The sequence below is a fragment of the Chaetura pelagica genome, unplaced genomic scaffold, assembly GCF_000747805.2.
Source record: "Chaetura pelagica isolate M959 unplaced genomic scaffold, ChaPel_1.0 scaffold207, whole genome shotgun sequence".
NCBI classification, from domain to species: domain Eukaryota; kingdom Metazoa; phylum Chordata; class Aves; order Apodiformes; family Apodidae; genus Chaetura; species Chaetura pelagica.
The window spans coordinates 2,972,410-2,985,560 of record NW_009953929.1 but is presented as its reverse complement, the minus strand read 5'-3'; the positions used below and the strand labels follow the sequence as shown (position 1 = coordinate 2,985,560).

The window sequence follows — 13,151 nt, the reverse complement described above, 5'->3', positions numbered from 1 at the left end:
GAGTCAGACAGACAGCCTCACGTGGCCAGGCCCCTGTGGGAGAAGAGCTCCTACTGCAGCACACAGGGAACAGCAGAGCAAGATGAAAAGTTCTACACAGCCCTGGAAAAAATATGCTGAATCATCACAGCACTTTGTTACAACATATGCCACAAGAGATCACCATAATGGCACTGTGCCAAGAAGAAAAGATAAGTTGCTTCAGATTCTTACTTACTCACCTATAAATAGCTTAACAACAGTTGCCTGTGTGCAAGAACAGAGCAAGCACCTCAGCATCCCACCGTGCTCAAAGGCAAAGATCAGAGTTCACCTGCAGTGCTTGTTCTAGCTCCTGTATATGGTGCTGTCCAGCTGCTCCATGCATGTCTGTTCATGCACGTGGGTGAAGGGTCTACTACCCCCTTTGCACACACCTCCTTATGTCCCAAGGAAGAAGGGTTGCATTTGCATAATGATATTCTTTCATACTAACTACAGGTGATTCAGTGGCAGACCCCTCCCTTCTAATTTAAAAGCCCACATCTGATGTGGGCCTTTTGCACACCATGGTGCAGAAAAGCAGGGTTTGCACAACTCATCTGAGAAGATTCATTGAAACACTACCAAGCCACAACTGTTGCTAAGCCCACATTTGAAAGGTGAAATCTAAACACTATATCCAGAGTCCACGCAAGCTCAGCTCAGAAAGGAAAACTTCAAAGTCAAAACAAAAAGGAAAAACTCCACTCCTTTTCTTGTGCATCCAGTAAAATTAAATTCAGGACTGACTGTCTTCCTGTTTCAACACAAAAAGAAAAAGATATCAAAGGGAGTGAGTAGTCTGGACCAAGAGCAGAGAATTTTGAAGAAATCTGACTGATTCTGCACAGGTAAATTCCAGATTAGCACAAATACACAAGAAGAACTGAAACAAAAACTTAGCATCATGTGTGCTTTTGAGTGCCAAATGAGGAGGTCCACTGATCTTGGCCAAGGATTTAGCAGGGTCAGCATCTCATAATTTATCAAGAAGCTTCAAGTCCTGTGGCTCATTTAGTCCAGTGCAAAGGACAGTACAGAAGAAAAGATACTATAAATGAGTTTGCATAGTGAATGCTTAATTTAATATAAATAATATCCATATTTTCAAGCTATTTCTGTACTGCTGTTTGCTTCTTGCTTCCAATACCTACTTGTAACTAATAAAAATAGAAAACATTTACAAAATAATGTTTTTCCTTTAGACACAAGCTCTCATTTGTGCAGACATATGTGCTTTTCATACCATTGTCACATACTGCAACTGGACAAACTGCCTAGAGGCAGAGCAGAGATGGCAGGATAGAAGCAAATGAGTTTCAAGTCACAAGATGAATCAGTGGGATTTTACCAAATGAACCCAGATAATTTTCTAGGCTTTTTGTTTACTGTTATACATTGTGTGGACATTCCCTGTTCTAAACTGGCTCTAAGGAGAGCAGCATAACCAATGCAGTTGTAAAAGCAGATGTACTTCATCTCCACTAAGCAGTCTCTTTTATTGCTGTAGAACAGAGGGCACGATATTCCTGCCTGAAGAAACTGGAACAAAGTCCAAGAGAGTGAGTACTATTTTTGTGGTACTTTTCCTCATGAGCAGGAATATTCTTTTGAGGAATTTATTGGGAGAACTAGATGCAAGTTCTGGCCTGGAAGCTAGCTCAAAATTTGTGTCTAAATGAAAACAAGGAACTTGCTTTTTCCAGCTCCATGGTCTCTGTGCTTGGTACAGAAATTTAACAAGTATTTTTTTGTATCTGGCAGAAGGAAAGGAATCACCAACATGAAACTTTATGCTATTAAAAAAATAATGGCAGTGGTACACTGCAGGAAAGGAGCTAGAAGAACTGGTAGAAATAATAAAATTCTTCTGTTCTGGTCAGAGCTCACTCCTTCTGTGCATATATAATGCCACCAAGGAGGAAAGGGACCAACCAGACACAATGTATTTGGTTTGCAACTGTAGAGAACGTGATCTTTGAAAATTAAAACATAAATAAAATCTTACTCTCTCAAATTTCCAAAAGAAAGTTTCTTAGCTTGGCAGCTGGGGAAGCATTTGGGGAAGGGCTAGGGTGCCTAGAGCAAGGAATAGGAAAAGAAGAGGGCAGCTCTTAGCAGTGTTAGTAAGGACAGAACACATTGGAGGCAGAAACAACAGCAAAAGAAGGACAAGACTTTCCATTACTCTGGGCTTTCAGCTGCAAATTGGTATTAGCCCAGCAACCAGTTAGAGACTTCATCCAAAACAATAAGATGCGCACATCCACCTGTTTGTTCACAGACACCCACTCTTTGGAGAGGAGATAATTAAGGTTTGGCAGGTTATGGGCAAGGCTGGAACCAGAGGCTCTCTGGGTCTGCAGGAAAAGGAAACTGAACAAATCCACCTCTCCTTGCAGCTTTTAGTATTAAATACTTACCTTCCTCCCAGCATGCCAAAGGATTCCACCTAAATAGGAAAATCCAGAGCTAAGCACATTGCTCCTCATAGATACAACTGCATCTGACTACACCACTAGCTGCTTTTGAAACATTTGTGGTTTGTGGAACAAGTCTTCCATAAAGATACAGTCCAGTGAGCTGATAAGGCCAGCTCTGGCCAACAAGGCAGCAAACAAATTGTATTTTTGTATACACAGCAGGCAGATATTAAACCAAGTACTGTGTGGTTTACCAGACATGCTAGTCAGCAGGCACCTTCCAGCAGGCCAGCAGACCTACCCAACAGCATCTTTCCCTTAGTTCTTTTCCCTTCTTGGAAGCCACTGGTTAAGAGAATAAAACATGGAGGCACTGGCAAGCCTGGCTTCTCTGAACACTTTCCTGCACCACACAACAGAACAGTGTGAGAAGTTTCCATACCTGTGGAAAAAGACCAGGCATTGCCCAGCTCTAAGAGCTGCTCCAGATAGCATGTGGGCACCTCCTGCTAGTGCCACAGAGTTTACTCCCACTGTCCCCATGCATCCCACCAACTGCAGGGTCAACTCCCTCTTCTGAGGAGCCTTAGAAGACATAGCAAGTCCAGTCTTAAAAAAAAAATAGGGCAAAGGAAAGCAAAGCAGCAGCATTTCTCTGAAGCCGTGCTGTGCCTTATCTGTGAATTGACCAGAGCTTGTAAAGGTATTTATTAACACAAAAATGCGATCATGAGATTGCTTTCTTGCCATGTCAGTTTCTATTAATCATTAGCTCCTGCAAGTCTTCAAGCTTTATCTTACAATTAGAACTCAGCTTGCTGACAAAACCTGTAAAGGAGAAAGCTTCCCTGGCAATCCCCATGGACAAGTTCTGCAAGCAATAAGAGCTCTGATGAATTATCACTGTTACTATTTATGTTCTGTTAACATTTTATCAAGTTTAGAAAGAACTTTTAGGAAACAGAAAGGCAAAGGTTCTTCTTTCTACCTCCAACTCTGAAGGCTGGTTTCTGACTTCTATAAAAAAGTCTTCCCAGGAGGAAACTGCTCATGAACCCAAAGGAAATGCACCATGGACACAGGTAATTTATTACCTTAGGAGTTATCTGAAAGTGTGCTGGCCACTCACTTGCTCGGTGCATCCGGAAGGGATGCAATATTTATGCTGATGTCATTATCAATCCAGAGTTTAATCTTTGTATTTTGAAAAGATAACAGACACTAAAGGATTTTAAAGCAGATATAAAGAGTTAACGATTGTACAGGTTATTTTTTATATATAGATACAATGATTTGTAAGAGTACAATGATAGAGGCAATCATTTGAAGACACGTTTCAAGGTTAGGGTTGGTTTTGATAATCTTCCTCTAAGGTTATGGAAATAGTTAACAACATACTGTTTATGCCAAGTTCTAATAAGTACAATGCCACAGTACAAGCAGAAACACTTGATAAAGTGCCTACAGGAAAACTGAATTCAAAAATTTAAAGCAAGTATCTTGTAATAGCTCGATTAAACATTAGTCAGTGCTTTGTTTTCATTCTTTTATGGTTTCAAAACATTCTTGTTTCACTTGTTTTCCAGGAACAGTATGTGGAATAACTGCTGGAGGTGACTTAGAAATTAAACTTATATTCACATTTTGAGAAAAAGACAACATGGAGGCAGGTTGGAATGCAGCTAATGTGCAACAAGTTTGTACCATGGCAATTCCCTAGGCAGCACCAGATGATAGCAACATCAGGGGAACAGTGCTAACTCTAAGAGCAATTGCATGTGAGGGTGGAGCAGAGTGCAGACACCATGGCCATGCTCCGTGGCAACAACCCAATTCAAAGGTACTGTGGAAAAAATCAGAGGCATGTCTGATAACTTTAATAAATTACACTGTTCACGAATTTGGCCATGAGAGTTCTTGAACACGAGCAAATTCCCAAGAGCGTTCCCAGGACACTGCTGGATGGACAGTGCGGCATTAATGCACCTGGAATGGTGAGACTCCAGCAGAGGCATTGGGTGTGACTGGACCATTCATGCCAAACTGGGCATCACTCAATCTCAGCCCAGCTACCCCCTGCCCCTCTGGTATCTGAGGACAAGCCAGAACACAAGGGGGGTTATTTTCTGCCAAGTTACTTTTCCCCTTAATGCAATAGCTGGCTGGTGGCTTGTATTGTCTGCAACAAGGATGGTGCCTCTATCTTCCACCTGGCTCTCAAGCTACAAAACAACAGGAAAAAAAAGCCTCCTTGTGCATGCTGAGAATGAGCTTTAATCTCAGTTTGCTCCCTCATTTATTCAGAAATAAGAGTGTAATGGAACTTTATCCTTCCACTATGAAACACCCGCTCAGTCTAAGTACGTCACTAAGAATAACCTTTGACAGACGACAGAGGCAGGAGTTTACCACCATTACACACCTTGATCCAAGTTGTTCATTTACAAGCTGCTTCTGCGATCACTGACAGCTTTAATGAAAAGAACATTTGCTGGAGTAGAGCTAGTTAAAAAGTAAACTTACAAAGGAATTTTTGCCAACTGTGAAGAGCATCTTTGTAAATTCCTGGTGCGCTCATTTCTTCAGTACCCTTTTTTTTTAGGCAGGCTATGGATTGCTGGAAGGGAGCCACAGGCCACAGCTGGATTTATCCCACACTGATCATCTGTGCAAATGGATTTTTCTCCACAATGAGGCCATCAGAACCTTTTCTTACTCCTTATCTGACCGGACCAGACAAAAACCTAACAATTGAAGAGGTATGTAACTATTATCTTAAGTAATAATTTGAATGCTTAAAGTGCTAAGTCTTACATCAATAACTGAAGGATAAAGTGTTCAATACACAGGTGTATTTTATCTAGAAACTCACACTTAACATGCTTCTCAAAAAGAGTAAGGACTCGCCTCTTTTGCAGAAGGTCAAACATTTAAAGTCCCTACATCCCTAGGACTTGGAAACTACTTTGATGGTTGTTTCAGAAATTGATACTTTCAGCAAAATCAGGTCAGCCAGTTCCTCTCCCCACCTGGAAGCCCAGAGGAGGAGAAATACTCAGGTTTATTTATACGTTTTGTGGAATTGATTACACTGAGTGACACAGTGATTGCCAATCATAAGAAAACCAAGCAGACTTCCCCTTATGAGCTGTTAGAATATTACCTGCGCTACAAGATTGTTTTATGCATTAATTACCCTCTGAAGGCAAGATTCACAAGTAAAAATGTTTTGGTTTGTTTTTTTTACAAAAGTCTGCACTGTAAGGTCCTTGCTCTGCTCCCCTGTTCAGCACTGGCTGCTTCAGGAGTACACTTCCCAACAAAAAGGGACATCGCTAACAAGTGGCTGAGTCACAAAGCTAATAGTATAATTAGAAGACAAGCTTGGTACACCCACCTACAGCTAACAGGGAGAAGTCATTCCTGATGTGCAGTAGCAAATGTTCAGGCAGAACCTGCTAGTAGAGTGTAAATCCAAGGTTTCTTCTGAAAACTGGTGTTCATGGCTTGGGTTGTTTGGGTTATTTTCTCCCTTTATTTTTTAACCACAAGGGGTAATTTTCTTTCTTACATTAAATGCACAAATGGCATGACAGGATGCCTTAATTCTGAACTCAAAAATAAGTGTAGTACAGATACTGGCTCTTTCAGCCAAACTCCTCTCTGGTAAGCTAATTCCATTATTTTCAGTCAAGCACTTAAAAATTCAAATTAAAGTTCAGAGAAACAAAAGTAGTCATCCAAAAAAGATGTAGTGAACCTGCTTCTCACCATACAATTCACTCCAGTACCAGTTCAGAAGTAAAAAGATAACCAGCTACTATTGTTCCTCCAGTATTTGAAACAATTCCTTTCTAGCCCAATTGCTTAAGCAGAGAACGGATGGATGATTCATGAATGGATACCCTAGCAGCTCCAGCAATTACTGGATAAGACCTCCCCAAAACAGGCAACCTGCACATCACAAAGTGAACTTTTCCTATCAGTGTATCTACAAGGAGGTGATAACCTTACTGCAGCTATAGTAGCTTTAGTGGCCATAGCAAACAGCACCTTCCAATTTGAATGCAGATCAGTTTTGGAAAAAGAGAAGGATTTATTTGCACAGCCTTTCTGCCCTGAAGGCAAAATGCAACTTGAAGAAATACTGCTCCATCAAAGACTTCCTTAGTTCTTGCACATCAAATTTGAAGAACACTGAGAAGGTAGAAATAGCATAACAGCTACACAATATGTGCAGTTCCAGTTCCCCCGTAAGAGGCTCATGCATTTGTTTCTAAAAAAGGAGTTGACCAAAGGTAAACAATGACTGATGTAAAACTAAAATAGGCATTAATTTTCAGCTACTATGGGGAACAGGATTTGATGCTAGACACCTTCCTCTGACACAAATGCTGTTATAACTGCTTTGAAAAGCTGCACATCAAAATCCACCTTCTTCATAGGCCTTTACTAGAATTCTTGATTAAGCCAATCCACCTGTTTAGGTAGTGCAGCCCCGCATCACTATTGTTGCCTCTCAAGGTCTGCATTTACAGTTGCACAATTTAAGACAGCTGATGTCTGCACAAGTCACACAATTGAATGTTTCCTGTCACCACAACTACGTTCCTTCAATACCATAATCAAAAAGCTTCAAAACCAACATTTAAAATGTATTTTTAGGAAACTATTCCCTGTTTTATTCTCCTATAGGTTACCAACCAGATTTTCCCAGTGTGGACATACTCCTACCTCGCTCTCCTTTTCCCAGTCTTTCTGATCACAGACTACCTGCGCTACAAGCCCATCCTCCTCCTCCAGGGCATCAGCTTCATCACCACCTGGCTCCTGCTGCTCTTTGCACAGGGGGTGCTGGCCATGCAGATAGTGGAATTCTTCTACGGGATGGCGACAGCCACCGAGGTCGCCTATTACGCCTACATCTACAGCGTTGTCAGCACCGATCGCTATCAGAGAGTGACCAGCTACTGCAGAAGCATCACCCTGGCTGCAGCCACCCTTGCTGCCGTGCTGGGGCAGCTGCTGGTTTCCTTAGCAGATGTATCCTACTTTCACCTCAATGCCATCACTTTGGCTTCCGTGTCCCTGGCATTTGTGACTTCCTTTTTCCTCCCAATGCCCCAGAAGAGCATGTTCTTCCACAGGAAAGACATCCCGGTAGCTCTGCCAGGACCAGATCAAGTCGTGGCTGCAGTTGGCTCCCACAGGCCCTCGAGCTGCCCAGAGGACAAGGGCTCTGGATCTGCTGGCAGGGAACCCACACCTGAACAGCAGGCAGGTCGTGTCCAGCCCCAGAATGGTGTGCTCAGAGTGCTGGTGCAGCTGAGCCAGGACCTGAGGGACTGCTACAGCTCCAGGAAACTTCTCTACTGGTCCCTCTGGTGGGCTCTGGCTACAGCAGGCTTTAACCAGGTTCTGAACTATATCCAAGTACTGTGGGACTTCAGAGCCCCCTCTCACAGCTCTGCAGTGTACAATGGAGCTGTTGAAGCAATAGCAACTTTTTTAGGTAAGTAAGATCACTAGCAACTACTTCTAGGCCACCCTGTAGTGATGAAATTCTTCAGCAATTTCACAAAATCTTTGGTGCCTTTCTGCTTATTTCCTATGGGGACCAAGGTCAACAGCAACAGCCTCCAAAACTTATAGGGTACAAAGAATGCTTTCACTGTACAACTTCATCAGTGGGGTGGTCTTCACAAATAATCTTAAGCAAGTATGTATTGATAAGCTCTTATTCAGAGACCCTTATTCCACCAAAGTGTTTTAAGAGTTTAAGTTCCCAGGTTTGTTTAGACCATGAATTTAACCGTAAGACAGCAGTTCAAAAAAAACCTGTGCAATGACACCTTGCCTGTTCCTCCCTAAAGTACACCTGAAGTTAGGTGGCTTAAAAACTTAAAGCACATATTAACAGATACACTGCTCTAGATAGTGTGTTTAGACAGCAGATTAAAGATCAATTCAGGATGAGTGTTCCTGAACAAGACTCTCTGACTGCATCTGTATCCTGATCCACAAGTTTGCCTCTGGATGTGATATACAAGGAGCAGTTCAAAGAGTTGTAATTGTTTAGCCTTGAGAGAACGAGGGATCTTCTTAATGTGCATAAATACTTGAAGGGGAGGAGTAAAGATGGCAGAGCCAGACTCTTCCCAGTGGTGCTCAGTGACAGGACAGGAGGCAAGGAGCACAAACATAAACAAGTTCCACTTAAACATACAAGAATATTTGTATTGTAAGGATGACTTAACACTGGAACAAGCTGGCCAGAGGTGTGGACTCTCCATTCCTGGGGATTTTCAAAATCTAGACACAATCCTGAGAAGCTTGTTCTAGCTGACCCTGCTTTTAGAAGGGCTAGGTGAGCTCCAGAGAGCTATTCCAACCTCAGCTGTTCTGATTTTCATTAGTTACTTGGTCCATCCAAATGACATTCCTCTTTGGCCACAGAACAGAAGACATCTGGATAAAGTACAACTTCTTCATTTGAATAGCTGTGCAGTACCAATTGGAGCCTCATTTTTAAGCCAACATTTACACAGCTACATCACCTCCTGCATACCAGGAGCTTTATCTCACATTTCTACAGGGAACTCTCAGTTTACTCTTCCTCCCTGCCATCGGCATGAAAACACATTTTTCTGAAGCTAATCCAAAACTGTACTTTCTTGCTTTTATGCCCTCTGGCACTTGACACTATTCTGGGTGCAGAAAGCATTGGCAGTACTAGGAACCTCTGTTTAGAGCAGTGATAGACCAAAGCAATAGGCCTGCACATGCGACCAGCCTATAAAGTCCCAATTCTGCACCAGTGTGCGAGCCTGCCTGGAAACAACTGGGCCACTGGTACCCTCTGGACTTCGACAGTTCTCTGCTGTTATAACCTGACTGGACCAGCCTTTTCTTTGCATTTTAGCTACTAACCTCAGCATATTGTGTTTCAAAGAGCTTTTACAAACCTACAGGAGCCTTGGTGCTTGAAGAAACATTAAAAAACCCAAAACACATAGTTGGATAACTGTACACTGTTGCCTCCAGCCTTTCGCATGAGGTGCTTTCTAAGAATACTTCAGTCCATAGACTCTAAGGAAAAAAAATCCAACAGAAGATTCCCACACCACTAACAAAATGTAATCCACACCATTATCAAAGCCCATTGCAGCCATGACAGTCTCATGAGCTCCTGGTGTGATCCATTTACACAGTTATGCAATAGCTCCAGAAGAATGCTAAGTGCTTCATAATTTTAATTATTATTTTAAAATTTATAGGTTCAGCAACATCTATGGTAGTTGGATATGTCAAAGTGAACTGGGATCTTTCTGGAGAACTGGCTTTGGGAATTTTCTCTGCAATGGATGCTGGTTCTCTGTTTCTCATATACTTTACAGACAACATCTGGGCATGCTATGGTGGTTACCTTGCATTTAAAGCATGCTATATGCTCCTTATAACAATAGCAACGTAAGTATAATACACAACTGTTCTAACTAAATGGATTTAAATCAGTAAGTGTCACATTTTAAAATTTATCAAAATTTTACTGAAAGCTTTCATAGAAATAAGTTGTGTTAACAGGTCATAACAGCTGCAAATTATTTCTAGCTTATAAAAAACTATGCTTAAAATTACATGACCTAACCATTACAATACATTACTCCAAGTCAGAAACTACCTTATTCTGCATTTAACTGTTCAATGATCTATGTACAAGTATTATCTAAATGGTCGAATGAACACACAAGCCTTTGTTCAGCAAAAATAACCACTCAAGTAAGAGAGAAGTAGGATGTACTAATGTGCCAAAGTCAGGAAAATATGGGATTTCTGCCACAATGAAGCTGTTATAGTTTAATAGCCAAGACTGGAGAGACTTTATCCTATGCAGGTGTCCATGTTCCCTATAGTTTAGTTAACCTGTCCATTTGTTTCCAGGTTTCAGATTGCTGTCAATCTAAGCATGGAGCGTTATGCTTTGATGTTTGGCTTCAACAACTTTGTTGCATTGGCAATTCAGACAATTTTAACTGTTGTTGTAGTAGATTCAAGAGGTCTAGGACTGGATATCAGCACCCAGGTAAGCTGCATTACTCACACTGCTCTCAGTTCCACTACTCTCCCCCAAAAGAGGGTTCTACTCCAAGATTAGCCTTTGGGAAGATGCTAGGTAATGGGCTAGCTTCGGACAGTTACTCACTGGAAAAACAGGCTCATTTAAAGTGGAATTGGCAAGTAGCTACTACAACCTACTTGTTCTGTAGTCCTTTCAATTTTGCATCTCTGCAATAATTTTAATACTTTCACAGAGCAAAAGGGAAAGACCACCACCTATTACTCACCCATGCAATAAAAAAGCTTTTTTCTTATTTAAAGGCTTACTATTCTCAAGTTTGTCAAAATACCCTAAACAGAACCAGGAAGCAAGCTGAAAGACAACCTATGAGTATACACTTTGGCAGCTCTCAGTTCCATAGTTTAATTTGATGCATCTTCAAGTTACTGTAATTTTTAAAATCAACTAATTAATTATTCCCCATTAAAGTTCTAAATTTAAGTTTCAATTTACATACTGAATGAACTCCAAGTCTCTAGCTTTCACCTTTTCAGACAAGTCAGAAAGTGCACGACATCTGTCCTCCTCCCTGACCGAGGTGGAGAGAGGAAGCACTTTGTAGCAGAATATTCTCTCCCCTCCTTTCACAACCAGAGATTTCCAACTGTACAAAGCCAAGCAGCTAGACTTCTTGAATCCTTTCAATATGGGATCATCCTGGGGCATGGGTGACAGGGAAGGGAAAGCAGCAGTGAAGGGACACTTTTTAAAAACTGCTTTTGCTGTTAGGTGACTCTCCCCTCCTCCTTCTTCCCCACCTCCCTTTCTCAGTTTCTCATTTATGGCAGCTACTTTACATTCATAGCTGGAATCTTCCTGATCCGAAGCATATACACCATCATCTCCATCAGCTGCAGAAATACCAGTGTGGCTGCTGAAAGCTCTGGTCACTAACAAGGGAGACAAAAAGAACAGCTACAAGCAACAGTGCAAAGGCTGCTGCACCATCTGAACAGTGCAAGAGGAGAAACAATGCTCAGTCAAGCAAGACTGGTCAGTGGTGAAACAGGCTGTTTATAAGCCAACAGCATAAAGAGCTTTGTCAATAGGATGATGCATTTTACCAGTTCTCTTCACCAGTAATTTCAATACTGAACAACCTTTAAATAATCTTCTATTCCAACTCAAATTTAATCTCACCAAAACTTCTACTATTGCTCAATAAACACAACAAGAAAGTGCCTACAGATGCCTGAACCTTACAACAGAAGAGCTTATATGATACACCCTTTGAACTTTCACTTCTATTGAGTATTTCAATTAAAGGCAATTTAGCTATAGGCGCAAGACCTTCAAACATTCCTGGGGAATCTAAAGAAGCAGTTGCCCCATAGCAAGATCATCTGTTGGAAAGCTTGCCACAGAAACCTTTCAAAAACTTAAGACTTTGTCAACTGGAAGGTGTGACATGCATTTTTACAGCAAGTTAATAACAAAATAATTCTTTTCCAAAAGACGCTACTTCTGTATGTTCAAAGGCTGATTACTACAATGCTATTAGCATAGCAATACTGCCACTTTAGTTTAACAAATGGCCAAGTGCAGTCATTTTGGAAACCACACAGTCAATGCACTCCTCAGAAATCTGAAGTTACAGGACTGTAAGGAAAGCATGTCACTATATATCAACTGGTACTGATACAGTGCCAGCTTTACTGTGAATTGGTTGAAGAGATACGAATAAAATACACTAACATTCCTTCTGTGTCTGAATTGATAAGCATATGCATTGTCTGAAACTGCTGTTTCAGGCAAACTTTTGTCTGAAAGCAAAAACACCTCCTAAACTAGATTTTTAAGGAATAGGGAAACACCATTTCTATACATTAGTCTTACTTAAATCACACCACAAAGTTTAGATATAAGTAAAGCTAATCAGGGCATATTCTTTCAACTGTGTTCACTACTGTCCACTTTGGAATCCACTATAAAAAAACAACAGCAAATTCCATTTTGTTCCTTTACCATAATATAACAGATCTGCTGAGTGTCAGAAGCAAATAATGTTTCCCCCAATTCAGTTCACAAGAAAGTAAAAGTCAAATCCTTCTTAAAATATCCTTTTAAAAGCTCCTTAAGCTTGTCTTTATGTGCAAGTAAGCTTTCCCTTCAGTAGAGCAGAATACTTGCAAAACATTTATAGTTCAGGAATTCCAACAAAATCTGGTCATTTTTCAAAATTTCTTACCTCAGCATTTGTTTCAACTCTGTGCTTGGGGGTTTGAAGCCATTAAATAATTGAACTGCAAAAACTGGGCATCACATCTGCCTTACAGAACACAGAATGTACCGCTTTCAGCATCTTCTTACACACATAAGAGCTAACGTATTAGGAGTAAAAGTTATCAATCTAGCAGGTCTCCAAATTTCTGTATATGAGGGCTATAGTTATCAAGTGAAGTGCTTTAATGCTAAAGCAGAAGAGGATACCAGAAAGCTAGTCAACTAGAGCTTTTTGGTAACTATGCTAGTTGAATGAGCAACTGTGTGAACAACTGCAGAGATATCCACAGCAAAACATTCATAATAATGAAGATTCTGCTGGATATAAAGGAGACTCAAAACAATACAACATCTTCAGCCACTTG

General features: G+C 41.0%; 1 protein-coding gene across 1 annotated transcript; it reads left to right on the top strand.

Annotated features, from left to right (window-relative positions):
* Positions 1-5,048: 5,048 nt before the first annotated feature.
* On the top strand, positions 5,049-11,457 carry LOC104392283 (thiamine transporter 2-like). The gene is made up of 5 exons (XM_010001666.1): positions 5,049-5,203; positions 7,140-7,956; positions 9,722-9,914; positions 10,386-10,527; positions 11,335-11,457. Exons 1-5 carry the CDS (start codon positions 5,054-5,056, stop codon positions 11,455-11,457), a joined length of 1,425 nt encoding a protein of 474 aa, XP_009999968.1. The 5' UTR covers positions 5,049-5,053.
* The last annotated feature ends 1,694 nt before the right edge of the window (positions 11,458-13,151 follow it).